General features: G+C 46.3%; 8 protein-coding genes across 8 annotated transcripts; 2 read left to right on the top strand and 6 right to left on the bottom strand.

Annotated features, from left to right (window-relative positions):
* Positions 1-428: 428 nt before the first annotated feature.
* On the bottom strand, positions 429-1,907 carry INS49_007963 (uncharacterized protein; the record flags this gene model as incomplete). Its single annotated transcript, XM_043168708.1, has 2 exons — positions 429-1,518; positions 1,606-1,907. 2 exons carry the CDS (start codon positions 1,905-1,907, stop codon positions 429-431), a joined length of 1,392 nt encoding a protein of 463 aa, XP_043026388.1.
* Positions 1,908-2,768: 861 nt separating this feature from the next.
* On the bottom strand, positions 2,769-5,912 carry INS49_007962 (uncharacterized protein; the record flags this gene model as incomplete). Its single annotated transcript, XM_043168707.1, has 2 exons — positions 2,769-5,158; positions 5,309-5,912. 2 exons carry the CDS (start codon positions 5,910-5,912, stop codon positions 2,769-2,771), a joined length of 2,994 nt encoding a protein of 997 aa, XP_043026387.1.
* A 4,825-nt stretch (positions 5,913-10,737) lies between these two features.
* Positions 10,738-12,262, bottom strand: INS49_007961 (uncharacterized protein; the record flags this gene model as incomplete). Its single annotated transcript, XM_043168706.1, has 6 exons — positions 10,738-10,859; positions 10,932-11,439; positions 11,529-11,570; positions 11,632-11,826; positions 11,904-12,023; positions 12,086-12,262. 6 exons carry the CDS (start codon positions 12,260-12,262, stop codon positions 10,738-10,740), a joined length of 1,164 nt encoding a protein of 387 aa, XP_043026386.1.
* A 2,071-nt stretch (positions 12,263-14,333) lies between these two features.
* INS49_007960 (uncharacterized protein) lies at positions 14,334-16,047 on the bottom strand (the record flags this gene model as incomplete). Its single annotated transcript, XM_043168705.1, has 4 exons — positions 14,334-14,969; positions 15,024-15,286; positions 15,461-15,677; positions 15,736-16,047. 4 exons carry the CDS (start codon positions 16,045-16,047, stop codon positions 14,334-14,336), a joined length of 1,428 nt encoding a protein of 475 aa, XP_043026385.1.
* A 952-nt stretch (positions 16,048-16,999) lies between these two features.
* INS49_007959 (uncharacterized protein) lies at positions 17,000-17,929 on the bottom strand (the record flags this gene model as incomplete). The annotated part of the gene is made up of 3 exons (XM_043168704.1): positions 17,000-17,093; positions 17,157-17,757; positions 17,815-17,929. The coding sequence occupies 3 exons, from the start codon at positions 17,927-17,929 to the stop codon at positions 17,000-17,002; spliced, it is 810 nt and encodes a 269-aa protein (XP_043026384.1).
* Positions 17,930-20,664: 2,735 nt separating this feature from the next.
* On the top strand, positions 20,665-21,611 carry INS49_007958 (uncharacterized protein; the record flags this gene model as incomplete). The annotated part of the gene is made up of 2 exons (XM_043168703.1): positions 20,665-20,682; positions 21,135-21,611. The coding sequence occupies 2 exons, from the start codon at positions 20,665-20,667 to the stop codon at positions 21,609-21,611; spliced, it is 495 nt and encodes a 164-aa protein (XP_043026383.1).
* Positions 21,612-23,091: 1,480 nt separating this feature from the next.
* Positions 23,092-24,450, top strand: INS49_007957 (uncharacterized protein; the record flags this gene model as incomplete). The annotated part of the gene is made up of 2 exons (XM_043168702.1): positions 23,092-23,851; positions 23,912-24,450. 2 exons carry the CDS (start codon positions 23,092-23,094, stop codon positions 24,448-24,450), a joined length of 1,299 nt encoding a protein of 432 aa, XP_043026382.1.
* A 628-nt stretch (positions 24,451-25,078) lies between these two features.
* On the bottom strand, positions 25,079-27,086 carry INS49_007956 (uncharacterized protein; the record flags this gene model as incomplete). Its single annotated transcript, XM_043168701.1, has 2 exons — positions 25,079-25,319; positions 25,375-27,086. 2 exons carry the CDS (start codon positions 27,084-27,086, stop codon positions 25,079-25,081), a joined length of 1,953 nt encoding a protein of 650 aa, XP_043026381.1.
* Positions 27,087-27,964: the final 878 nt, after the last annotated feature.

Here is a 27,964-nt window from a genome sequence, read left to right as displayed (position 1 = left end):
CTATGGCCAAGAGTTGGCCTGCGGGACGCTCCGGTAAAGTCTCGGATCCTTCACCGGCTGCTTGAAACCAGTGATCAGTCGGACCACCTCAGATTCGCGGGTCGACCCGCCTGTCCAGGACACATGCTGAAAGCCGCTCTCTCGCAAGCACTTGTCCCAGAATTCAGGTCGAGCGAGCACGTAGTCACGCCCATCATCAAATCGCCACCAGCCCTCCAGTAGCCCAAAGACCAGGTCAAACCAGAACATGCGAGACGTAAATTCCACGAGAGCGACGAACCCGTGGGGACGGAGGAGCTTGTTGATGTTCTTGAGGAAATTGGCAGGTTCCTGGTGGCGTGGATGCAGTTCGTCGAAAGCACCACATCAAATTGTCCATGATACTGTGTTGGTGGCTCCAGCTCAATGTTGATCGTGGAATACTTCATTCAGTCGTACTTCTGGAATTTGTGCTTCGCTGCTGACACCAGAGAGGACGAGATGTCTGTGAATGTATACTCGATCCGCACGCCTTGTTGGACCAGCCGGTCCACAACCCGGTGGGTTGTTGAGCCTGTACCAGCGCCCAACTCGATTATTCGGAACACTCCATCTCCAACGGGTCGCGTATTGCCCAATGCCTTCGCGAGGAAAATCGTTAGCAATTGTGACATAATCACGTACATTGGGCTAGTGCTGTAGACATCTTCGAGAGTGTCGCGGTTGGCTTTTGTTCCGGATATGAGCTTGAGAGGGTCAAGTGAACCGATGAGAAGCTTTGCGAGGTTGGATCCACATATATCGAGCAATTTGTGCTCTTTTGCGTGGTGGGGAAAGTCGCTGCCTATTTGCTTGAACAGGGCATTCGAGTGTGTCGGGTGAATGGATGTCTCTGAACGGACATAACTCTTCCCGTCATAGTCTGCCAGTCCGCCGTCCCTGAGGATCTCATAGAGTACCTCTCGAAGTTGGTGATGCCTAGGCAAGACATCCAGGAGTGGAATGGTGTCGCCAGGCGTCAGTGTGCCCAGACGGACACCAAGCTCCGCAAATGCCTCTACGGTGTATGTCAGGACAAGGCTGGCATTCTTCTGGTACAATTCATCGAAGAAGTGCTTGAAATCGTACTTGGCTGCTAGCTTGTCGAATTCGGGCTTGATGCTTTCGAAGTCATCCGGGGCTTCAATAAAAGGCGATACACTCTCCGCATTGGCCGAGCTGCTGTCGAGGTTTCCAGAGGAGACTGACTTAGAGTGTCTCTTGGTAGAGTCTGTGCTGATCTCATCTGAGCACGATAACGAAGAGAACGGTGAAGATGTCGCTTGGCTGGAGCAGTTATGACCAATAGCTTGCTCGAGCTTGTCACAGAGATCGCCATACTTGCTTCTTGGGGTCAGATACAGATCAATGGTGACGTCAAATATTGCCTCAATGTCACTGATGACTTCCATCCAGAGGAGCGAGTCTAGGCCCTTGTCTGCAAGATCCGTTGAGGCGTGGAATTCCGTCGCTGAGCACTCAAGGTGAGTGCTCAAGATTCTGGCTAGTTGCGAAGCCGCGTCTCCAGTTCTTCCTGAGAATTCTGTTGGAGATTTAGGTGAAAGAGGCTGACTTCTGGGACTTGACGTAGTTATTGCTATGACCTCAATGTCCTCCAGGTGAGGTGAAAGTGCAAACTCATCAGCAGGCTCGCGAGACGAGTTCGCACCGCCGTGCCTGTAGAGGTAATCAACTACAGAGTCAACATTAAGGAGGCTTTGTATAGTGTCTTGGGGTATCGATATGCCAAAAGCTGAATCAATCTCAGACGCGACCTCCATCATCAGCAAGGAATCGATGCCGAGCTCGGCCAGGCCGGATTTTCCGGCAAGTTCTCCGGGAGCTACATCGATCATCTCGCTGAGCCGACTTAGAATCTTTTTTTCCATCTGTTCTCTTTGGTGACATGCACTATTTGTCGCCTTCGGTGATGTGGAGGTGGACTCGGACGGTGAAAACGCTTCAGTGGATCTAGTGTGCACTCCACGAGACTCCATTGACGACTTCAGCGTAATCTTCCTACCTGCAGTTTGTTCCGTGCCGTTGAAGAAAGGGATTGGGTCAGGAGCAGCAAATGTTTTGTCGCCAACTTGCCCTGCCTATGACAAGGAATCTGTCTTAGGAGCCAAAATGCGCTGCTCTTCTCGTGAGAGAGTCTTTGCAAACAAGGCCATTGGAATTCTCTCGTATTTCGCTCCCAATGCCACAAACACAAGGTTTCCAGTGTTATTATCTGCGGGAAAAATGTCAAAAGTGTGCTGGTGGTTGCTGTCCGTGGGTGCGCAAGTGGCAAAGACATCCCAACTGCTGCTGCGAAGGAAGTGTGAGGATAACTGCAGGCTCTGTAATTGAACGCAAACGAAGGCTTCCCTGGGCGGGCAGGACGCCATGCAGTTAAGATAGAGGCCAGGTACCTGCAGGAAATTGTCGAGCGCCACAGGATTGGTCAGTAGGCCATGGAGCAATGCTGGCTGTTGGTCTTTCAAGACAACTTGCGCAACGATGGTATCTTCAAGGGCAGATACTCTGCGGATCCCACGGTAGAAATCATGGTATGCCACAACCCTAGAAAACATGTTGTACACTGAGTTCCCCTGAATCGCTTCACTATGCTCATGCGATATGAGACTTTCGAATCGGCTGTGCTGCAGAACCCTGCGGAATCGTTTTAATTCGTCGGCGACAACTTTTTCATGCGATAAAATGATCTCAATCTCACCATACGCATGCTTCGTAGTCCGCTGGGTGCTTTATAAATTTCTTTTGCCGGCATGAAATTCGAAATGCCACCTGAGGCCTGCCTGGTCAGATTGTGACACCTTGAGCGGGACGTCCTCGTTGTGATTCAGCCCCAATGGTGAGACGATCTCAAGCCTACTGAAGCGAGAAAAGGCGACTGGTGGCATCTTTCTGTCCTCGGCGAGACACTTGGCTGCGCGCTGAGCGAGTTCAACGTACAACGACGCGGGACATACTGGCTGCTCTAGGACTGCGTGGCCCAGGACCAGTGTCTTCCACTGACCACATCGTGTATCGATGGTGAAGACGGCGTGTCGTTTGTGTGCGTCCTCAAACCCAGAGAAAGCTATCAGCACTGGATCAGGCTTGTTGCAAGACGCTCGATCAACCGATGGGCTTTCCGGCACATTTTGTTGAGACGCGAGGTTGAAGTCGAGCCAGTGGTCCCTTTTCTCAAATTTATATGGTGGCAAGTTGATATGATTGTAGCTCTGTCGTTGAGCCCGGTGGAAGGGCCAGAACTGGACGCTGTGACCGCGCTTCCACAAGCTCGCCGTCGTATCTGCCAATGTATCCATCGCGTCGTCTCGACTAAGATCCACAGGGTAGTAGAAGTGTCCTTTGTGATCCCTGTCGGTGAGTCCTCTGCGGACCATAGAGGTTACGGAAGAATCCGAACCAGCTTCTAACCAAGTGCACGTTCCATAACGCGCCTCGACACGCTTGACGGCCTCCCCGAAGTAGACTGGATCTCTGGTATGGCTCGCAATATGTTTGGCCGTGATCTCACTCCAACTCTCAAATCTCGAGCAAGTTTCGAGGGGGATCTTCGGTTGATTGAATGTGAGGCTGGAGGCCAGCTTTTCCAAGTCAACGTGAATCGAGCCGCAGAATCGTGAGTGGAATCCATGTGTCACATCGAGGACCTTGTACTTGATTGATGCGGTGCTCTTGATCACATCAATCAATGTGTTGACTTCAGACACTGATCCGACCAAGACATGGCTACTGGGACCGTTATAGCACGCCACCTCAAGACGCGACGATGGGTCTGTCCTTTTCACCGATGACAGTAGTCTCGTGATGATTCCCAAGTCAGCATTTAAAGCAATCATTAACCCTCTCTCCGGACCCCAGCCATCCCGCATAAGGACAGCCCGACCGTAGACGAATCTCAGCCCGTCGACGAGCGAAAGCACACCCGCTACTGTCAATGCGACAAGCTGGCCGAATAAGTGGCCGATCACACACTGCACATCCAGGCCACAGTCAATCCATGCCCGCGCACAGGCGTATTGCAAAGAGAATTGTTTTGTCTGGAACGACACAATATCATCTGTTGGCGTAGAGTCGAACAGGCCCGGGTACAACCCTTTCTCGTATCCGAATTGTACAAGAGCATCGTTGCACTGGTCAAGATATTTTTGCAAAAGAGCTGATGAATGGTAGGCGTTGCGACTGAGTGCTAGTTGGCGACTCGACTGGCCGCCAAAGACCAAGACCAAATCTAGTGGTTTTGGTCTGGAATTGACATTATTTGTTTGATCAGGAAGAGTAGCGTGATGTGATTCTGTAATGAGGAGCTCTTGGTCCAATTCTGTGATACTGGAAACGGTCGTCGCGAAAATGTGAGGCAGAGATCTGTTTTGTCTGTCGCAAATGTTGAACGCGGTGTCTGCCAGAGTGAGAGCTTCTGTGGATTGCATTATCATTGGCAATAATTGTCGCAACTTGGCGCAGTTCTCGCTGAAACTCTTGGAGCTATTGGCGGTTACCACGACTGGGCATTTTGACAGTAGATTTCTCTTTGGGATTTGGTCCTCTGATCGCGAGAGATCAGGCCCTCTGACCACCATCGCTGCAATGCTACCGGCAGCGCCATAGTTGCTAATACATGCCGTGGGATGAGCAACATGCCAGGCCTCAGTCTGCGTAGGGATCTGAATTTGTCCTTCAATCAAGTTGATCTTTGGGTTAGTAATGTGGTAGTTTGTCTGTCGAAGAATAGCACGCTTTTGCATCATGAGAAGGACTTTGATCAGCCCAGCAACTCCAGAGGCTCCTTCGGTGTGTCCGATATTTCCTTTCAGCGATGCAAAGAATAGAGTTGATTGTCGGTCCCTACTACCGAAGATTTTTTTGATGCCCGCGAATTTTCGAGGATCGCCAATAGGTGTTCCAGTTCCGTGAGCCTCTAGATATGTGACGTCTTGTGCAGAAACTCCTGCTTTCCTCAAGACGCCGTGGTATAGTTCGATCTGCGAGGGACTATGTGGCACCGTGATTGGGACTGTGTTGCTGCTCTGTCTGATGGATGTTGCAAGTATTGTACCAAGGATCGCATCGCCATCGACGACTGCCTGCGAATGTAATTTCAAGACCACTAGTCCAGCACCCTCTCCTGAATTATTATCAGTAAGATGACTTGCGAAAAGAATTTTGATCGAATTCTAGTGGTTTTGGGGGCAGGGTGCGTGTTCAGACGAGGATTGTGGGAAATTCAAATCTTTGAAATCGTTATGTGTGATAGCAGCAATGTAATCGAACGCACCGCGGCAGTATCCATTGGCACTCGCATCAAAAGATTTGGTCACCCCATCCGGACTGAGAAATGAGGCGGCAGCCAAGTTCTGATAGAGATGTGGACTCGAGAAGATGTTCACACCGCCAGCTAGAGCACTAATACAGTCGCCAGCTAGAAGTGCCTTGGAAGCGGCATCGATAGCAACGGCTGAAGAAGAGCAATCCGTGTCAAATGTAATCGAAGGACCAGTAAAGCCAAAGAAATGGCTGATATCGCCGCTGGGAAAAGCTCGCAGCATTCCCGTGGCAGAGAAGGCGTTGGGAGGGTGACTGGCCACATTATCGACATAATCACAGGAGCTAATGCCCACAAAGCAACCGACGTTTGACTCCCTTGGAGTTGAGTTTGGTGTGAAATATCCCGATGATTCTAGCGCCTGGTACGCAACTTCAAGCAGGATCCGTTGTTGAGGGTCCATTGAAGCCGCCTCGCGACCTGACTTGCGGAAAAACCGATTGTCAAAACTGGACACATCCTTCAAGATATTTCCGGTGAAGACAGATTTGCCATTGCTGCGAGGATGGTCATGGTAAGGGAAACGCCCGGTGGCATCCCCCAAGTCCGCCGCCATGGACCGTCCTGCTTCGAGAAGATTCCAGAATTCATCGAGCGAATCCGCGCCTGGGAACCTGCAGGCCATGCCAACAACGGCAATGCCTTGGGCTTTTCTGTCGGTTTGGTCCATTCAAATTCCTGCTCGCGAGAATGCAAATATTTCGCGAATGGCGCTGGTGAGTGTATAACAAGACCAGAGGTGAAGACAAAGTAACGTCCCCGGCCCTAATCCCAGCCGCCCCTTAATTCCGGCCAGCCTATACCTATATATATGCATAAATATATTTATATTTATTTTATATTAACTTTTTAATATTTTTATAAGAATTTTTTTTTAATTATTAAACTTTTTTTAAATATTATTTTCTTTATTATAAAATAATATTTTAAAAATAATTTTATTAATATTTTTATTATTATAAAAAATAAAATATTAATTTAATAAATTTTTAAAATATAATATATTTTTTAAATTATATTATTTAATTATTTTAATAATATTTAAAATTATTATATTATTATTAATTTTTAAAAACTTTTTTTTAATTATTAAAAAATTTTTTTAATTTTATTTATAATTAATTAAAATAATTTAAAATTAATATTAATATAATTTAAAATAAAGATTTTAAAAATTTAATTAACTTTTTTAAATAAAAATTATTTTTTTTTAAAAAAAATTAATTAAAAACTTTTTTTTTTATTATTTTATTTTTAAAATTTAAAAAAATTAATATATAAAAATTATTTATTTTTAATTAATTATTAAAAAAAATATTAAATTTTAATTTAACTTTTTTTAATTATTTATTATTAAATTTATTTAATTAATTTATTATTAAAATATTAATAAAAAAAAATTAATAAAAAGTTATTTAAAAATATTTTTATTTTTAATTATTTAAATAATAACTTTTTATTATAAAAAAACTTTAATTTAAAAATATAAACTTTTTTTATAAAATATATATTTATTATAAATAAATTTTTTAATTTTTTAATTATATTTAAAAAACTTAATATATAATAATAATAATTTTTTATTATTTTTAAAAATTATAATAATTAATAATTTATTATAATAAAAAAAAATAAATAAAAAAAAATAATTATTAAATAGCTTAAAAAAATATTTATTTTTTAAATTATTTTTTTAAATTTTTTTAAGTAATAATTATTAATTATAAATAAATATTATATATATATAATTATTAACTTTATATAAAAATATTTTTTATATTAAATATATATAATTTTTTTTTATATATACTTTTTATATATTATAATTCTTTAATATATTAATATTTTTTTTATTAAAAAATAATATTTTAAAATATTTATATTTAATAAAATAATATAACTTTTTATTAATAATAATAAAGAAAAGATTTTTTTTTATTATTATAAAATATAAAAAAATATTTATAAAATTAAATATATATTTAAAATAAAAAGTAATAAGATTTTAATTAATATTTAAATATAAAATATTTAAAAATTATTATATTTTTAAAAATTATTAAAAATTTAATATAAATTATTAAAATTTAATATAATAAAAAGCTTTATTAAATAATTTTTTATATTTAAAATTTTTTTTTAATAATTAAAATTTATTTTTAAAATTTTTAAATAATTATAAAAAATATATTAATTAATTATTTATTAATATTATAATAAATATTTAAGCTTTATATTATAAATATTTTTTAAAAAGCTTTTTAAAATATATAATAAGAAAAAAATTTAATTAATTATAATTTTATAAAAAAATTAATAATTAAAAATTTAAATTAAAATTAATTAAAAAATTATATAAAAAAAATTTAAATTAATTTAAATATAATTTTTATTAATATTAAAGTTATTTATAAAGCTTAAATAAAAATAAAAAAAATATTAAAAAAAGTAATATTTTTAAAGAATTAAAAATATTAATAAAAAAAAATTATATATTATAATAATAAGTAATTAATATTAAAAAAAAGATATATATAGGTATTAAGGGCGGCTAGGAAGGGGGGGCGGCCAGGATTAGGGCTGAAGACGTTATGGAGCGAGTTCCATCTTAGCTGCTGCAAGCCGCTGCAAGCCGCCTTGGACGTGGGCTGACTAATCATAACCCAACTATCTCTCTTTGATCAACCTGCTCAAACTGTTACAAATTCCGGCCTGCGGAAACATCTGCTGATCAACCCCCAATGGCGCAGCAAATTGTGCATTCAGGCAGTTCAGCATTTCCACTCCGGGTGTAACCTTCACATTGTTCTCAAGTCCAAGAATCTCGGTGCCCATGCCCCAGTGATCTATCAATCTGGTATTGTGGAATTGTGAACGACGGCTAGATCTTGCCAGTGTGGCCCCGTTCCGGACGCGTGGCAAGGAGGAGGGCATTGCATTAAGCTACCTAGGTATTTTACCCCTCAGCCCAAGATGTGACCAATCTTTTCTTTTCTTCTCCTGTGAATTGTCCTAAAAGTGGGCGGCAACCAGCTGCAGATGCATGGATTATCATCCTAATGATACTTCATCACATCCAATCCCATTTGTACTGAGAATGAGGTGATGATCTTGGATAATCACACTACGGTGCGTTATTGGAGATAAGACGTCTGCCTACCTTGCTTATTGATCACTATGTATCACCTTGTACATGTGAGAATGCCCCCACCATAAAGGCCAGGACACATTTCTCATAGCAGCTCCTTAATGATACACGATCACTATAACATCCCCGGCCCCAATCTTAACCGCCCCCTCTTCCCGGCCACCCTTAGTACTTACATATGCTTTTTCTTTAATATTAATTACTTGCTATTATAATATATAATTCCTTTTTTATTAATATTTTTAATTCTTTAAAGGTATTACTTTTTTTTAATATTTTTTTTATTTTTATTTAAGCTTTATAAATAGCTTTAATATTAATAAAAGTTATATTTAAGTTAATTTAAATTTTTTTTTTATAATTTTTTAATTAATTTTAATTTAAACTTTTAATTATTAATTTTTTATTAAAATTATAATTAATTAAGTTTTTTTTTTATTATATATTTTAAAAAAAATTTTAAAAAATATTTATAATATAAAGCTTAAATATTTATTATAATATTAATAAATAATTAATTAATATATTTTTTATAATTATTTAAAAATTTTAAAAATAAATTTTAATTATTAAAAAAAAATTTTAAATATAAAAAATTATTTAATAAAGCTTTTTATTATATTAAATTTTAATAATTTATATTAAATTTAATAATTTTTAAAAATATAATAATTTTTAAATATTTTATATTTAAATATTAATTAAAATCTTATTACTTTTTATTTTAAATATATATTTAATTTTATAAATATTTTTTTTATATTTTATAATAATAAAAAAAAATCTTTTCTTTATTATTATTAATAAAAAGTTATATTATTTTATTAAATATAAATATTTTTAAAATATTATTTTTAATAAAAAAAATATTAATATATTAAAGAATTATAATATATAAAAAGTATATATAAATAAAAAAATTATATATATTTAATATAAAAAATATTTTTATATAAAGTTAATAATTATATATATATAATATTTATTTATAATTAATAATTATTACTTAAAAAAATTTAAAAAAATAATTTAAAAAATAAATATTTTTTTAAGCTATTTAATAATTATTTTTTTTTTATTTTTTTTTTTTATTATAATAAATTATTAATTATTATAATTTTTAAAAAATAATAAAAAATTATTATTATATATTATAGTTTTTTTAAATATAATTAAAAAATTAAAAAATTTATTTATAATAAATATATATTTTATAAAAAAAGTTTATATTTTTTTAATTAAAGTTTTTTTATAATAAAAAGTTATTATTTAAATAATTAAAAATAAAATATTTTTAAATAACTTTTTATTAATTTTTTTTTATTAATATTTTAATAATAATTAATTAAATAAATTTAATAATAAATAATTAAAAAAAGTTAAATTAAAATTTAATATTTTTTTTAATAATTAATTAAAAATAAATAATTTTTATATATTAATTTTTTTAAATTTTAAAATAAAAATAAAAAAAAAAAAAGTTTTTAATTAATTTTTTTAAAAAAAAATATTTTTATTTAAAAAAGTTAATTAAATTTTTAAAATCTTTATTTTAAATTATATTAATATTAATTTTAAATTATTTTAATTAATTATAAATAAAGTTAAAAAAGTTTTTTAATAATTAAAAAAATTTTTAAAAATTAATAATAATATAATAAATTTTAAATATTATTAAAATAATTAAATAATATAATTTAAAAAATATATTATATTTTAAAAACTTATTAAATTAATATTTTATTTTTTATAATAATAAAAATATTAATAAAATTATTTTTAAAATATTATTTTATAATAAAAAAAATAATATTTAAAAAAAGTTTAATAATTAAAAAAAAATTCTTTATAAAAATATTAAAAAGTTAATATAAGGTAGGTATAAATATATTTATGCATATATATAGGTATGGGCTGGCCGGGATTAAGGGGCGGCCAGGATTGGGGTCGGGGACGTTAAGCTCCGACCTAGGAGGCAAACAGTCCTCGTCGTCCTTCACGCATCCATTCACTCACTGTACCTGACTGGAGCAAAGTTCTGAGGATGTGCAATCTTGATTGTCTTGTATTAACGTTAAGATGGCCTTGCCTATATTTCAGACACGGCTTCCCAATGTTGATCACAAGACTCTGTATGTGGGCTGTGATTGGTATTCAAGCGATTATCGTGGATACGTCCGACGAATATCCAGGTGAAGTATATCCACTCGCAGTGCCCATTTGTGACAATCATCTAGGCGCCGACGTTCGCCCCTTTGTCCCCCTCCCGACTGGAGTGAGCCGAACTCACATCCCAATCTCTTGTAACCTGTATGCGGCCTGGTCGTGCTTGGGCTCTTGGGTCATAGACTGTGCCTGCAGGGTACCATTCATCAATATCAAATCATTCGCAATACGTTGAAGGAGTTGTGAGCAAAGTAAATTTACCTCCAATAGTGACGAGTTCCGTTTCAGAGTCTCTTCTCTGATTGTTGTTTTCCTCTGTCCCAGACAGATGGCGGGGGTCTCGCGAATTGTATTTGTACCAGCGTCGACGTCCGCTGCTGCCACCACTGCTCCCAAACCTCCACTTGGGTCCGAATATTCTTTCAAGAGCGGGTCGCATAGTCGGCAAAGACGCGTTGATGATTCCAAGTAGAGGCACGATTGCCGCAATCAGTGCTAACGGCGCGAATGTGTATGTGATGTCGGTGGGGTCGAGCTCGAGCATGTACTTGATTCGAACACATGTGATGCCGATGATACTTGTCGCGGTCAGTTTCATTACGGCGTACTCGTAACAGGTGTGGAATTCATACATGAACCCCAGTCCAAAAATGGCTGTAAGCAAAATCTTTTTGGAGGTCCTGAGCTGCAATGTCCACAGAATAGGCATCGGGAGTAGAATCACGATGATATCTATGATCAGATCTGCTGAAGCCATGGCCGTGTACATCTGCTGCGCGTTAGGTTCAAAGCAATGCAGTTTGGAGCACTCCAGACAACGACAGACAGAAAGTATAGAAGGACAAGACTTATACTGACCATATTGGCGTTCCCACATTTGCCGGGTATCGCCACATCCCACTGCCAGATCGCGGTCAGCCTGACAGATTAGAGCATGAGGCCCGGGAAGTTTCTCACTTACAGCTTTCCTCGGCGGATCGCACAGGAATGCATCAGCCCAGAACGTTCCGATCCAGTACGCAATAACTATGGCCATTGCACCATATACTGCCTTGGCAAAGAGATCCTTTCGAAAGACGACCGAGTAGAAGTGTAAGATAGAGAGTTTTATCAGCGTCACGAGGGTCAACCAATGGAGATCGAGGACATATACAAGCTAGTACCTTGTTAGTCTGAAGGGTGTTGATGAACACAGAGCAATCATCAAGCCCTGTGGCTACTGGTAGAGCTCACCTTGAGGAAGAGTGTAATCATCTCACTTCCCGCTGTTGCTTTAACATATTCCTGGTGGAGTCCCTGGCCACATTTAATAACTGTGGTCATTTCAACGCCATAGCGTGAAGTCATCAAGATCTGCCGATCCAACTGAGTTAATATCCAGAATGAATTCGGGGTTTAACGAAATGGAGACGTACTGCGGCAACCAGAATCAGATAATCGTTTGCTTCCAGCCGCATCTGAAGCAGCACTCTACTCCACAGCCGTAGTCCAATGGACAAAAAGACCAAAACCAGGAGAATGCTTTCGATAACAACCGTTGCCGTCCCGACGGCGTTCTGAGACAGGGAGCCTGCCAGACTGCTCGCTGGCATCTTGTCGACTCAAGAATTCGATTTTGGGCAATCGAATGCATTCGAAGAATTTAAGATCGAAAGGCTCAGGTGAGGCTCACGGGGCACTCGACTGGAGACCATCCGTTGAGGGCAAATCACACATTTTTAGCACGGCCCCTGTTGATGCCCTCAGATTGCTCGATACTTCAGTGGTACATTCAGCTCGTGTCAAGTAACCTTCACTATAACGATCACTTACAAGGCGTAACTTAATATCCGGCAATTTAATGAAAATGATAATTCTAACTAACTGTTCAGTTGAAATTTTGTGTAATAATACTATAATTTATAACACATACTTCTACTTTTATTTATTATAAATAAAATATACGTTCTTAAATGTTTAAATTTATATTTTATAATATGAAAAGTAATGAGATGATTATATATAACTTATAAAGCCATTTTAATAATCTTTACTTTAAAAGACACACAATTTATAACATAAAAAATACATATTATGTCTTATTAAAATAATTCTTTTAAAGTCATAAATTAGCAGGACTAAGCCAGTATGATGGACTCATTAACCCGCGAAGTACCCCTGGCGAGTTGCACGAGTAATGACATATCAAACACTAACTCCTTCTATGCATGTGCCAGTAATCAGGGGTCCGGACGACAAGATATGGTTGCAACAGGGTGGCGGAACTTGCTACCCGCTGCCCAACCCTGCAGACCGGTAACTCGCCTCAACCACACTCTACATGGGCGCGCGCGCCCAGTGCATGAGCCAGGGCAAAGAAGAGGGGTGGGGGGGGGGAAGCAGGAACGAAGATTGCGTACTCATCCGGGCTGTCGTGAGCTGCCTTAGCTGAAATGATAAATGACACTACGACTCCAACCCGGGTCTGCCGCGCGACCCGTGGCCTTTTTTTCGTCTTCACTCCGGTGCTGTGTGACACACCCTTACGGCACTTGTCCATGTTAGAGTAGTCTTACAGACTGCGTCGGGGAACTAAACCTTATTTTCATGATAATATGCAGCCCTCAAACCAGTCCTGTACTTCCCTCCGCCTGCTGGGTGAAGCATCCATGGATAACAGTGTCCCGCGTTCTGTTCGAGTTGCCCAACAGAAGCGTGCTTAGGACGCGACTCGAACGGAGTTACTTGGGCCGCGGAAAGCCCTCTTTCCATCCTCAGGAAGCAGCCGACGGGGGATATCTCCGTGCTTCCCAGGGCCCATGAGGGAAATGCAAGGATGGATCTATTGCCAAGGGGATAATGGCACCCAAGAATTATTCATGTCCTCAATTGTGGAGTGCCACAAAGGCATCCGCATGCACAATGCCAGGGCCGGTGGGCGAGAATGTGAGAAGCCGAGGGAACTGTTCCGCACAAGGAAAGGTCATCCGGCATGCCTCCAGAAACATTGCACCGTTGACGGACACTCGGGGTCGAAGACACCGTCATTTCCGACAGAATCTTCCCACCTGCCGGCGTTGGTGTGAGGGAGACGCAGGGCGACGGCACAGCACGGCATATTTGTCTCGAATGGGAGTTCCAGGACCCTCACTCCCTAGACTCCCCAGCTTCATTGGCCGGTTGAGCAGGTCGGGGTGGATCCTTGAGAGGGGCAACATGCAGCGCAATATGATAAGTAAGACGAGCGATTATTCATCCTTACCACCTTGGGAGCAACTCTGCGAAGAGAATCACAAATGGAACCAATCTACAGGCAGGATATGATGCATGGGAGTTTGCCCTGGATACAATATTCGAAAGCTCCCGTGTCCGTCGCCACGCTTAAACCTCGGGCATGGCATATAACGTGGCGCATAAACTCCCCAAGCCCGAAGACCTGTTTCACGTAATAGATACGAGCGACTCGTAGTGCTGGCGGAAATCCCGAACAAGCAATTTGGGAAGATGAGAATTGGCATACTCCAGGATTGCGAATCCTTCGAGGATTGAGTTTGTGTGGCTGAAACCAGGCCGGATACGCATGCTGAGTCTAGAGGCGAACCAGAAGCTACAAGGGCCATCGCAAGGTGTCTGCCTCAGCTGCCCGAAGCACAATGTTTATCGACGCAGCATACCCATCGATTCCTAAGCTATAGGTGCGTAGAAGCTGAACCTCCGCTTCGGATCGTACTTGTCCTTGAGCGCCAACAACCTATCTTGCCGCCACTGCTCATATCCATATATTTCCTGGTTCGTCTCCGTTCCGAAGGCGTAGTTGACGTACGCGTGGAACTCGTCCTGGCCGGTACCCTCGCGGATGGCATCTCGTATTTCCTGGCCGACCGAAATAGCCTTGGTGTCGAGGGCCCCTCCATCCGGCTCAAAGACCAGGACGGGCGCCACGAGCAGGCGGTCTCCTCGGTAGCTGACCGCGGTCGACTCGTGGGGCACGGACTGTACGCCCTGGAGAGTGTACCCCTCGAACAGGAAGATAGATCCGTTGAGCGCGGGGGTTTCTTGGGTGGCGGTCGCGAAGAGGTTATATGCGTTCTGCAGCGCCGTGACGTTATAGACTTCAAGATCAACCGGGAACCGGAGCCCAGCAGTTCCTGCATCCTGGCAAATAATGTCGTCCAGGCTCATTGCGGTCCAGGTGGGGATGTCGGTGTAGCTGCCGGAGGCGGCGTTGGTAGTTGTGGGCTCGAGTGCATCGAAAGGAGCTGTGTATTGTGAGCTCACAGTTGTGACTCCCTCCTGAAGGATATAGAACATGAGAAGAGGCTTGTTCCGTGTTAGCATGGTCTACTCTGCTCCGCTGGGAGTCCATCTACCGACCTTGTCACTAGTGGTGGGATCGTTGTACAAGAACGCGTAATTGCCGACATCCACCGGCTGACTCCCGTTCATGACGACATTGACATTGTTGTAGACATCAGCGAACTTGTCGCCAGTGAAAACATAGGACTTGTAGGCCCAGTCGGGATATTCGATATCGTAGATCTTCGAGGTGACTGAAGTCACGATGCCGAAGTTGTGACCAGCTCCTTGCATAGCCCACCAGAGGTCAGATGTGTTGTCGATCGTCGTCAAGGTGCCGTCTGCGAGAACAATGTTCATCGAAACGAACTGGTCGGAAACAAGACCGTGGCGCCCCTGAAGCCACCCGTGTCCTCCTCCAAGGCCAGGGCCGAGGATGCTTGTGCACTCACAAGCTCCAGTCACTATATTTGGTCAATGATGATACTTTTCCCTTGTGTATTTAATTTACTCACCTGTCTGCTTTCCTGCCGCCCAAAGAGCTTGGGTGACGTTCGTGGACAATGCACCGCCACCGATGGTGGCAGTCTTTCCATCCTCTGCGATCTCAACGCTCTGGAGCTGGTTCATCCAGATTTCGATTCCGCTCTGCATCCTCCCGACTGTGCTGATGGCCCCATGGCCGCCGTTGGCGGCAAGAAAGGGTAAGTTGAACTCGGCCGCAAATTTTACCTATACGAAGGTAAGCCATTGCACCGAGTGATGAAAGAAGAGAGTCAGAAACACATACGGTCTCTGCAACGTCGCTCTCAGTGCCGGGAACCACAACAACGCTGATAGTGGGAGTCTGGTATGACGACCACCGAGACGTCGCCAAGTCGAAAGCCGCGGTGTCGTTGGGATAGATCACGCTTGCGGCAGCCGAGAGCTTGGGTACCAAAGGTGACAGGTCCAAGTCCAGAATCCCGCGATTGCAGAGCAAACCGCCTATTCTGCTGTCAGGGGACAGATTCTGACAGACAGAAGAGAGCGCCCAGGCGCCCACGGCGACAAGAACCTCCATCTGCAGGCGCCGCAGCGAGAAACTCCGGGATCTACTCATGGTCAGAATATGTTGTCACTGAGGTGCGAGGGTACTGGTTGATAATTGCCGCGCAAACGCAGCGGGGTTTACATATAAACATACCAGGGATGAGGGTGGGCCCGCCAACCTCGAAGGAGTGGGATGATTGCAAATTGCCAGGGGGCGGCGGCGAGCCAGGTCCATATGTGCTAAAGAAGCTTATTGTGGATATCCCGTAAACAGGCGAGCTGAAGGATGATAGGGGCAACAAAAGCCGTTGGTTCAGATTATGATAAGGCGGCATTCCAGCATGCGAGGTTATTTAAAGTTGTTTTATTAGAGATAGCTAAATATATATAATACAAAATATGTAAAATATTAATAAGATTTAAACATAACTTTAAACTTATTAATTAACATTTTACAAATCACAATAATTAAATTTTTAATTTTTTTTTAAAAAAAATTTATCTTTCTTAAAATGGTTTTTTTTTTAAATCTTTGTTCTCACCTGTTTTTATTTGATTTTTGAGTGGCAATGACACTGTGGCATTAATGAATAAATCATGTTTATTTGTATTCTTTAGTTAATTATATCTGGTGCAAAGCCTTACTTTTGAGTTGAGTTCACCTTCACTCTCCTTAATAATCAAGGGCAGAACAGATCCTGAATCGACCTCAAGCATCCCTTTACGGGGTCAAAAGTCTACCTAATGCTGGGAGCGCTGCCTCTACCGGTATCTGCTTGTTGTACACGGCCGATGAGGCCCGCCCAGGCACGCGTATACCACTCTGAGATCTACCTGCGTGTCTTGGCTTTTTCCAGTTGGTCCTTTGGGCCCAATGAGGACGGCAGCATCGCTGTCGCCAGCGGCTCGTGCGACCTTGGCCCTGGTAGCTTGCAGTCTGCTGCTGCCAACAGCCTGTGGCGATGTGGCGCAGTGTCATGCAAGTTTATTCACACTTCGTGTCCTTTCCGTACCCGCTGTCCTTATCCCAGCAAGAGCGCACCAGCCTGAGAATCGGCCTTGTACGGTACCTTGGTCAGTGGTCCCGTCTTGAGGAAGCAGTTCACCCCTCCAAATCTGGCATCTGGTCAGTGTCTCCGAGCTTTATCGTCCTGTCCCCACGGGAGTCACTCTGCTCACTGTGTCAGGTTCGCGCCAAAGGTCAAGCCTTGACATGGACTGTCTGTGTTTTCGTGTTCCGAGTTGTACGTCACACAAGACCCAATGCAATCACTGATGCTCGGCTGCAGCGACTGGGCGATGTTTTCAGACCCTGTCCTAAAGTCCGTGAGGCAGTACACGAGGAAGTTGTCGCCCTGGACCGTGAACTGGGTGTTGTTGATTGCCGGGCAGTTCAAAGGCAAGATGTTGTTCGTCGGGATCGGAAAGACCGACGAAGTGCTGGTCGATGTCGACTTCGACGTCGGGCTTGTTGAAGCTGCAGACGCCGACGCCGACGCTGATGCTGTTGCTGACGAGGCACTGGTGGCTGCTGCGTCGGCTGCGCTACTGGCACCCGTGGTGGCGCTGGCACTGCTACCACTGCTGGAATTACTTGTTCCATTCCTGGCAACCAGGGCACCGACTACTCCTCCAACGACAGCGCCGATGATGACTAGCAGAACCACAGCGGCAATGAGAAGTGCCGTTCGTTTCGGCAGACCACACCAGCGCCGAGGCTGATGCGCCGCGAGTGGTTGCGATTCCTGGTGCGACGCTGGCTTTTCTGGGCTCACGTAGCCTGTTGATTGTCAGAAAACACATACTGCAGGACTGAACACAAGTGGGCGGCTCAAACCTTGAGGGGCTGTCTCTGGCGCGGCATCGTGGTAGCGGTATACCTCTGGCGCGTGAGATGTGTGACCTGATCCGGTCACCTGCAAACCTTCATGGACAGGATATTGACCAGCCATGACTGTGGGACATATTAAGCAGATGCATACAACGGCGGCTTTTTCCTCGCACTCATCATGGGAAGTTTGATGCTTAATAGACGAGGCCTACGCGCGAATCCTGATACTTGCTTCTTTCAGCCAGATCCTGAGCCTCCTGATCCTTCAGCTGGGTGTGCCACGACATCAGCTGGCAGGGTTGACTCAGGGGCTGAGTTGCAATCAACCCAGCGAGGGTTCATTCCCGGCGCGTTGTCGCGCGTCTCATTGGCCTTGCCAGTATGCAGCCTATCATTAGACGGCCGCACCAGCAGGCCGGGCGGGAGGACGCATGGCATGCCTAATGAGGGTCACTCCGTGCCCCTTGGCGTAAGCTGCGCCCTGGTTCTTCATCACCTCGAGCCAGTCAAAACCACTGAGAGGCCTCGATGCTACGGCCTGAGACGGCAGCAAGAACTACCCGAGACTACTGCATGCAACGTCTGGAATACCAAAAAATAGGCTACATGGTGCCGGCTGCTGTCCCGCGACCCAGCGTGTCTCACAGCCAGCTTCGCGCACACCATCCTTGGTATCAAACCTTCAGCGCTGCAACCCTTTCGGCGGATTTTCCGTGCGTGTATAAACCGGCCGAGTCCGCCACTGCCCTGCCGACAGTATAGAGGAGCCAGCGGCTGCCTAAATGTCGACATCACTGCCATGATTGCCAATCCAGCAGCGCACCTGCTTTTTCAGACCTTTTCATCGTGCAGGAGCCAAATCCTTGCTCTGTGCAGTTTTCGACGCCTGCGAACCTCCCATAGCGGGGAAGATTGACAGGTTTGCTGACTGCTGTCAGTTTCGTCGTTCAATGATGGTCTCGGCAGACGTGGCCGCGGCTGATGCCGAGCGTCGAGGCCGACTTGGCAGCCCGGGAGCCGTTCCAAACGACCACCGAAGTTCAAGACCAGGACAACCGGGCCGGCTACTCCAGTTCCCGGGAAAGTATATCTACATCGTGCTTGAACCCGATTACGCCTGGTCTATTGGAAGGCATCTCAAGCCCAGTGCGGTCTGCGCAGCCCCCGCTCAACTTGTTCAAAAGAGGCATCTGGCTGATGAACTTGACTGATCTCCAAAACGGATCCTATGAGCCGTGATAAAGATGGCAGTGTTTGCGTGAGGTTCTTCACGCAGGTAGTTACCCCAGTGCCAACGTCAGCCACTGCAACTGAGCGCCTTTGAGCTTTGACATGGGTGTACACAGGTATTGGTGCGGATCTCCGTTGATGCAGAGGCTCAACGCGCTCTCATTTCAACGCTTCTGTTGTCGTCATATTTTTTTTACACTCGTGATGTAGCCATAGATACAGTGCTTCGGTATCAGACTCGACCTTCTGCTTTCCAAAAGGCTGAGATCGACGATCCTGTCAGAGTGGGGTTCTAGTATACAAGGCATTCTCCACATTGCTCTTATTGTCCGAATCGAAAACATTAAGAAGTTGACGATCCGTCAGTGTAAGCCGACCAATGCGGAAGTAAATATCGCCATGCTCAGCTAAGGGCCTAGTATCTCACTTCAGATGCACACAGGTCATCACTTGATAAACACACTGAAATCTGGTTCTCAGCGGTGCAGAAGCAGGCGTTCATACGATTGTGTGGCGACCTCCTCACCCGAGCGCTGTTCGGCGGTGTTGACGCCCAGGTGACATCGTCCCGGCCGGGGATGCCTGCGGCTGCACAAGCGTCAACCCCTTTCCTTGGTACCATTACCTTGGATTTACTCCCTTGTAGGATGAGTTCAGATTTGTGGTTCTGTCTGGATAGCTTTGTATTAAAAGGTTTCCAGGTGTCCTTTCTGCCCGCAATTCCTCCCTCCAGGATGCAATGTCTTGCTGGGAGTCCCCACCTGATGTTGGTCTGGTGCTCCAAAATTCCTCCTGTTTGACAAAAAAGGCTCTCCAGCCTCGAGGAAATTGTGTTGGCTGTAATTGTCTAGATACTAGCCTTGCACAGTTTCTCATCGTGACAGCCCTGGAGTTGACCAGTCTCCCGTTCATACGTGTCAGGCAATCTCCCTATATTGCTACGGTGCAATCTCGAAATGATGCCACGCCTAGGCCAATGTGTACACATTCATATATAGATAATACACCGGTACAAGGTCACATTGCTACCAACCGCTCGGACTCGCTTGGTTTAAAGTTGCAACCTTCGACTGAGCTAATTTCCGCTAATTCAGCGCGCTTGGGATGCTTGGAGTTACTCCGGACCTTGGTGTTCCCTGTGAATATCGCTGGGGCGACGACGGTTATGTGGGGGCCGCGCCGGGTCTAGAAGTGTTTCAAACTTTAATGTGCAAGATGGTGGTGAGGGCATAGAATCTAAGAATTGTTGATAGACTGTCTGACTCGTACAATCCTCCAAGGCTGCAGACTAGGCTCAAAATTCATGCTTCCCGCCCAGTATCAAAACAAATTCAAAAACTTGGTCTCGAGCAAAGCAGAGACCTCACTGTCTATCGTCACCTTGGCTTTCGTGGCATAGCTGTCTAGAACGGTATGGCAGAGCGACTGTCGAAAGACTGGATATGGAGCTTCATCAGAGAATACCACAGCAGGGAGCGGTTCCTCCGCCGCCCGGGGAGGCTTCTGACACCCGAAACCCCAAGGATGTTCTACATAATGTCAATCTCGCCGTGATGATTGTTGTGTTGTGTCTCACAACGCCGCTATTCGCTTTACGAGTGTATGTCAGATCGATCATTCTACGCAATGTGGGTAGTGAAGAATGTAAGTCACACCCGACCCTACGTTTCCATGGTCAAATGGTGTTGTTGAAAGTGGTCTTGTGTCGCAGTTGGGGAGCGGAGTTTGCTAAATGAAGGTATTGCAATAGGGAGTTGCCTCATTGCATATGTATGGTGAAATCACATTTTCTATCACGTCTTGCCCTTGTGTACTGACAGCCAACAAGGCGTCTTTGCTTTCTTACTGGATTAGCTCGATATACAGTGAGCCCACGCGCAAAACTCCAATCTTATTTCGTTGAGTCTCACATCAAGCAGTGTACCACCATGGGTTGGGTATTCTCGACCTCATTCACGAAAAGCTCTCGGCAATAATAAGCTGACCTTTAAATGAGGCTACCATTTGTGGGACGTATCTCCAGAAGACGTGGCCCAATTCCAAAAAGTGAGTTGAACGAGGCTCGGGTCGGACAGGAGCACTCACAGTCCATCTAGTCTTCGTACGCAGCATCCATCTGCTACAGCATTGCAAGCTTCTCGACCAAGCTGGCTCTGCTCCTCTTGCTAGTTCGTGTTTTCAAGCAATTTCGCAAAACAACTGTGTTTCTCTGGGCGACGATAACCTTTCAGGTCGCATTCTGCATCGCCATCACTGTCGTCAAGATTGTCATTTGCCTGCCGATTCAGGGTGTCTGGGACCTGTCCATACCGTCGAAGTGCCTCGACAGGCAGGCCAGCTTCATTGCCGATACAGCCGTGGCCTCGGTTTCGGACCTCGTCATACTCTTCCCACCCATCATTCTGACGTGGTCCCTCACCTTCTCCACGATGAAGAAGATCAGGATCATGTTGATGCTTGGTGCCGGGGGCCTGGCCACTGCAACAAGCTTCGCCAGGCTGGGACTTCTGCTCCAGAAAAACAGCTTCGATGACGCTACGCTGAACTTCACGAAATTCAATCTTCTGGGGTAACAACCTTCTCATGATTACTTAATATCAAGGGTCTCAGGGCTAAGGCCACGAATTAGACTGACTTTTTGACTTTGGCAACAGTGTCTCGGAGATAAGCATCGGTCTCATCTGCGCCGTGAGTATTCCTCCTCGAAATAGTGTTTCCTAATCCAGGCATTGATCGATTTTCCAACAAGTGTTTACCGTCTCTGAGCATACTCATGGGCAAGTACAGAATGGCGGCAGAACCGCACGCCGATCGATATGTGTTTCCATCGATCCTCAGAAATCCACGGCAGGCGCGCAGGATCCTGACCACAGCCACGGAGTCGGACGAGACAACACGGGAAAAGAGTCGAAATGTTAGAACAAACGTTGTTAGGGAAGAAGTCGGTGAAGAGGCTGGCCATGTGTAGAGATGGAAAGGAGTGTTAGACTACCTAGGTCCTATGGCCAAGTACACATTGTCATCGATTGGCCAACGGATTACAACATGCAGTTTTACTTGTGGTCCACTTCAGCTTGTGTCAACTTGGTAAAAGTTGCTTTTTACACCTGCAGTGATCCATCATGTAAACTGTAAGCTCACATGAATGAGAGTGCCAGTGCTCTTGCATGAACGCAAATGGTCTAGGTCTGAGAAACATAGATGCAAGCCTGTTATCCTTCAACATTTGGTATGAGAAAGGGGCTTTGGATTGCTCCTCTCGAGCTGAGTGTAGCGAGGATTGAATGGGATTCTGAATTCCCCATTAAATCTTCCGAGCCGACTTTCTCTTTCTGGTTGTGATAAAAGCTTGATGATGCTGCTCTGTGACAAGTCACGACAACGTGTTGGTCAGCGCTAGGGGAGAACAAGCAAGCTTTGTGATCATTCGTAATGACTCTTGGTCTCCATTTGAAGACTGCTGATGTATCATTCTTCTTTTTATGTGTAATCTGAGATGTCAGGGTCAACATGAAAATTACGAAGTATTGTCCCTCATCCCTTCATAGATTAGACCACGTTGCCAAACCGTACTGCTGGCTGTTTTGGCAATAAAGACTTATGAAAAGTCCGATTCAAACATTCTCTAGGAATGAGAGTCTGTTCATGGGCTTTCACATACTCAAAACAGCGGAAGTCAAATATTCGGGGCTGCCGTGTTGCCCGTCCCATTTCGCCGAGGTTTACAGGCGCTACCAAGAACCGAGCTTAGCCTCGTTCCGCTCCTTCCCAGGCCTTTCAATCCACGACCAAAAGTCTGTTTGGAATGTTCGAAGTGGGATGTTCGAGTTCCCTGATAGCCCCACGTTGAGGTTGTCAGTCGGTGTTGTTGACGGGTGACCGCGCGGGTCGACGCGCCGTGGCTCACGTAGCAACGCAATCTCCATCGCCTGCGAGCAGTGTCAACGCCGTCACAAACGCATCCGACAGCTTTCATTTTTGCTATTGTTGTTGTTCCAAATACATCCGTAACAGCATCGAGAGCTGTGTTGCCATTAAATCAAACGAAAGAAAATGGCCACGGCAAGGCCTTCCAATGCCACACCTGGCAACCAACACGCCTCGCCCCATGAGACCACCCCCGAACAGCAGGCCAAAATCCGCCTCGTCTTCCAGTCCGAGCTTGGTACTCCCCAAGTCCAGCTCATAAATGTCGAGTCCACCGTACTCTACAACGCACTCTCCACCAAGCGCCACGCCGACGTCGACGCCGAAGACGACGGCTCCTTCCACTCCGAAGTCCTCAAGAACGCGATCGACCTCCTCCAGCGCTTGCACAGATGCGCGCCCCTGTACCTTAAGATGGCAGCGGGCTACAGACAGCGCGTCGCCAACTTCTTCGCAAAGGAGGTCTTCTGCAGGACCTTCTGCAGCGACATCGAGGGCTTCGACAACAAGGACAACCCGCGCGCCTGGATCGACGTGTTCCACTTCTTTCAGGCCATGAAGAAGATCTGGGACGGCAGCCTGCTGGGGGGGCTCAAGGTGTCCGGTCGGGACGTTGCGGCGGTTGGCTTCGACGCGCGCGACGAGGTCGCCAAGTCCGAGACCCGCACCAGGAAGGGCGCCGTGTTGTGGGCACTCATGGGCCTTGCGTCCAAGGACATCGATAGATACGGGAGCGCGGAGCACGAGACCTGGTGCGTCGAAGCGGCTGTCAGGGTCGGGATGTGGCGCGAAAGGCTCAAGGAGGACAAGGACTCACTGTTCCGCCTGCCTGTTGAGGATGGCTGGGGCAGCCACTCCGACGACGTCCTTCCTGAGCGCGACGATGGTAAGCACATCCCAGACCATGCCATGTTGGTATGGAATGGAACTGACAAAGAGTCGATAGATGCAATGAAACTTTTCGAGGAGCTGGAAACGAAACTCCGCGCTTTCTACTTGAAGTGTAAAGAGAAGATGCCCGAGCAGGCCATAGTTCTCCCCGAAATACCCAAGGAGCTTCCCGCCAGGGCGGTTACCCCCGAGGCCGACCAAGAGGATGACAATCGTGACCAGCAAGGCCCTGAGGAAATAACCCAACGCGATGGTACAGGTGAGGAGATGACTTTCGAGACGAGTATTCCACACCATATCTGGCAAGTTCTTTTCCCGGAGAAAAACCCCCAAGAGGGCCTCGTGCCGAAGAGTTCCATCACGCATCACACGGATTTAGAGAACGAAGTACCGAGCAAGAATGTCCCACAGAAGAACGGACACAACCAGAAGACTTTCACCCTCTTTACTCATGAACATCCCACGCTACAGAAAATCATCACCAAGGACCCAAAGGAGTCCATCAGGCCTGTAGACCACTCGGGGAAAGCACTCGAGCGAGCCATGGAACGCATCTACAGTGTGCTCCGCGCCAACGGCCTGGAGCCTGCTTAGGACTCAGACGATTCACATTGGGGATAGATGTACCAATACCACGCATGATGGCTAGATGAGTACACGTATGGTGATGGCGAGCGATGGACTTGTTGTATATCAGGATGGGGAGGAAGATGCTTGTCCGTTGGGTTCAAGGCAGGAGGAATGGATAGATGTCCCAGATAGTCACTTTGAGTACTCATACGGCCGTGGCCTATCCGCACAAAAAAGTAACAGGAAGAAAGTCCATGTGAGCGTATTTGTGTCATCATCATTTCCATTTGCACATCGCTATCAAACTCAAAGAAAAAAAAGGTGTCAAGTCGTATGCCTCCTTCCACCATGCCCGTTCGAGCGGAACGGCAATGTGAGGAGAGGCCCAAGTTTCGGAAAACGCTCACTAATGGAGTCCCATAGTCACCGGGATCTCATGCCCATATCATTCAAACCTCCGTGGCCCAGTTACTCGCTCCCAACCCCTAGTGGAGGATCGCTAACCTCCACCCTGAGGGCAATAATAGTCAAACACCTGTATCTTCACAACAGTCACCCATGCAACAGGGACCAGACAGCCAGCCTCAGCAAAAGAACCGACCCTCCCATGCAATAACCCCACTCCAAGGCCCGACTGTAGAGCACACACCACTCAGTCCGAGGCCCTCCTGGCGTCCTGGTAGACCTCCCACCGCCTCCGGTCCTGGTGGAAGTCCAGCACCAGATCGACCAGCGACTCAGCGTCCTTCTCGAGGGCGGCGAGCTCCGCCCGGCTGCTGTGCACCGTGCCGCCGTGGCCCCTCGGCCGCCGGTACGCAGCGAACACGATGCCCCTGCTGACGCGGGCCGGCGGCGCCCCCGCACCACCCGCGCCCCGCGCCGACGCGCCATTCCTCGCCCGGCCCGCGACAGACCCCCACCGCCGAGCTGAACGACTGCCGCACAGACACGGCGCCCTCCGTCTGCGTCGCCAGCCGGGATGCGGTTGCGGCGCTGCTGGTGGTGGTGCTGCTGCTGCCGCCTGGTGCGGACGCCCGGCGCGGCGAGACCTCGTCCGTCGACGTGTAGTACGAGCGGGCGTATCCCCGCGCGAACTCGTTCTCCTTGGCGTCCGTCTTGCGGTACTCGATCCAGCCGTCGTTGCCCTCGCGCAGGATCTTCCTGTGCGCCCTGGCGCCGGGGCGGAACGGCCCGTCCAGCGTGTTGAGCCCGTAGGCGGCGAGCAGGCGGCCGGCTACCGCGGCGCGGGGCCGCGGGCTGCCGAGGATGCCTGCGGATTCGGGGCAGCAGTCGGTGATGTGGAAGTCGCCACTGCCGGTGCTGCCTGTGTCGGACGGGGCCTGGAGGGAGTGGCGGGGCGTCGAGTTCTTGGTGGTTGGGCAGTCGGACGTCGGGGAGTAGAGGATGGATGGCGGTTTTGAGAAGGAGCTTGTTGGGGATGAGAGGGCTGAGCTGGGGATCGAGGGGTGGTTCGAGGGCTCGCTGGGCCGGTGGAGGTGGCCCATCTCTTTTGGCCAGAAGTTGATGACGTATAGGAAGTCGAAGTCGTATTTCTTGGCGATCCGAGCCGCTTGGAAGGCTGCGACCTCGTCCGGCGCGAGCGGCGCCAGCATGTTGCTGCCTCGTCTGCTAGGAGAGAATGCCGGAGACCGCACGCTTGGAGGCAGGACGGGCGGGGGCGGTGGCAGCCTGAGGGGTGGATTCGATGGCACTCTTGTCCGGACTTCAGCCAGGTCATCAGCCGTCAGGGCGAGGAAGTCCTGGACTCTGGGTTCTTGGAACACAGACCCTGACTCTGGGCTGACTGTGACCTGGGGATCATGTACGTATGAGTCTCTCCAGTCGTCATCCAGCAGTGCAGTGCTGGAGATGGTGGCGAGTGTAGTTCTTCTGGACGGGACCGTGTACACCGACTCACGTCTGAGATCGCTGCTTGTTTTTGGTTCACTCAATATGGAATCACGCTGTGGTATCATATCAGGGGAAGGCTCTGGTGTGAACGGGCTGAGAATGGCGGGTGGCAATCGTCCACGTGTGCTGGAGGGCGGTGAGGGAAAGTTGAACTCATCCTGGTCCGAGGCCGGAGGCGTCTCGACCTTCACTGCTGGATAGATAGGTAATGCTTCAAGGAGACGCCGTTGAGCTACCTTTTGGTCTTCTGAGGTTGACGAGATGTCTGCTGATGGGGATAGGGGGGAGTGGCACGGGGGTTTGTCGGTGCTTGTCGTCCCACCAGGGAGCTGCAGTTGGATCAGCCCACCCGGCTTCCTGTCGTGTCTCCTGGTGAGTAATGATGAAGTTCGACTGGGGAGGTGAAAAGAGGCAGTGGTCGCGGGGCCACTCCGCCGCCTGGGGTCGTTCATCTCCCGGGTGTCGAGGTGGGAGAGCCGGCGGCTGTTCCTTGCAGAATCAGAAGAGCTGGTCCGAGCAGCCGAGATTGGCGAAGGGAGTTCGAACTCGTCGCGGGCGTGCATGCGATTTGCAGTAGGTCTTATGAAGGACGGCGGTGGGAAGACGACCTCGAGCAATGGGGAGTCCGGCTCTGGCTGTGCAGAAGCGGGGGGCGCACTGCCGTTTATGTTGGACGCCGTCGTGTCACGGGCAGGTGCAGATTTCCTCTTGGAGAACAGCCGCTCCAGTCTGTCCAACCCATTGGCCATGGTGAGAGGAGGGGAGGGGGGTGGTCTCGGGGGTCTTCGTGCGTAATCTATATTGTCAGCTGCATTCAATACTCGCGCAGCTGGCTGGTTCCGTGCACACATGCAGGGCCAATCTCAGAGGGAGCGCAGCACATACGGGGCAGAAGATTATGTGGCTGTCGGAAGCGTGGTTGCTCGTGGACTGAGGCCGTATAAACGCTTGATGATATCCTTGTTCGATCGACAGTGGGCGCTCAGCCGAAGGTCTGATTTGGATGGGCCGACTCAACACCCGCGGCGACGGCAGTGGAAAGGGGAAACGGGCGCCTGCCCTCGCTCGAACTTGTCTCTGGTCCTCGTGGCCAAGGGCAAGCAGTAGCGAGCGTCTCACAGGAATAGTGTGCGCCTTCTCGAGACTGGCTTCGGGGAGAGACACAGCTGGCGGCGGAGCGAGGTTGCGCAAGATCTCGGAAATCAGGTGCAAAGATCACTCGGAGGCCCATGAATGAGCCTGCCTATAAAGGTATGAAGGAGGCCCACGCGAAGAGCTGCACACGAAGAGCTGTGAGGTTTGCCCCTAGAGTTCGGGTGAGGGGGATCGCCGAGAGAACAAAACAGCCCCTTTTGTTGGTGGATGGCCAGGAGTGACCTGTAAGGAACTTTGCTCTGTGCCAGGTGACAAGCTGGTCTTGGTGTGCCCCGAGGGCTTCGGCTTCGGTCTGAGATGTCCAAATCTGCGTTGAGTCCTCCAATGACAAGACTGCTGCTCAGCATTCTACATCAGCCCATGGATCAGAGATGGTCTTGACGGGAAGTTAAGGAGATTTGAATTAGGAAGAGAGAGGCACAGGAAAATTCTCGGCCCATCATGTGATCATGTCGGCGTCTATCACTGGAGG

This window comes from Diaporthe citri (genome assembly GCF_014595645.1).
Source record: "Diaporthe citri strain NFHF-8-4 chromosome Unknown scaffold_3, whole genome shotgun sequence".
Taxonomy (NCBI): Eukaryota; Fungi; Ascomycota; class Sordariomycetes; order Diaporthales; family Diaporthaceae; genus Diaporthe; species Diaporthe citri.
Note: the sequence above shows the minus strand (reverse complement) of the source record. Positions and strands in the feature narration are given on the sequence as shown.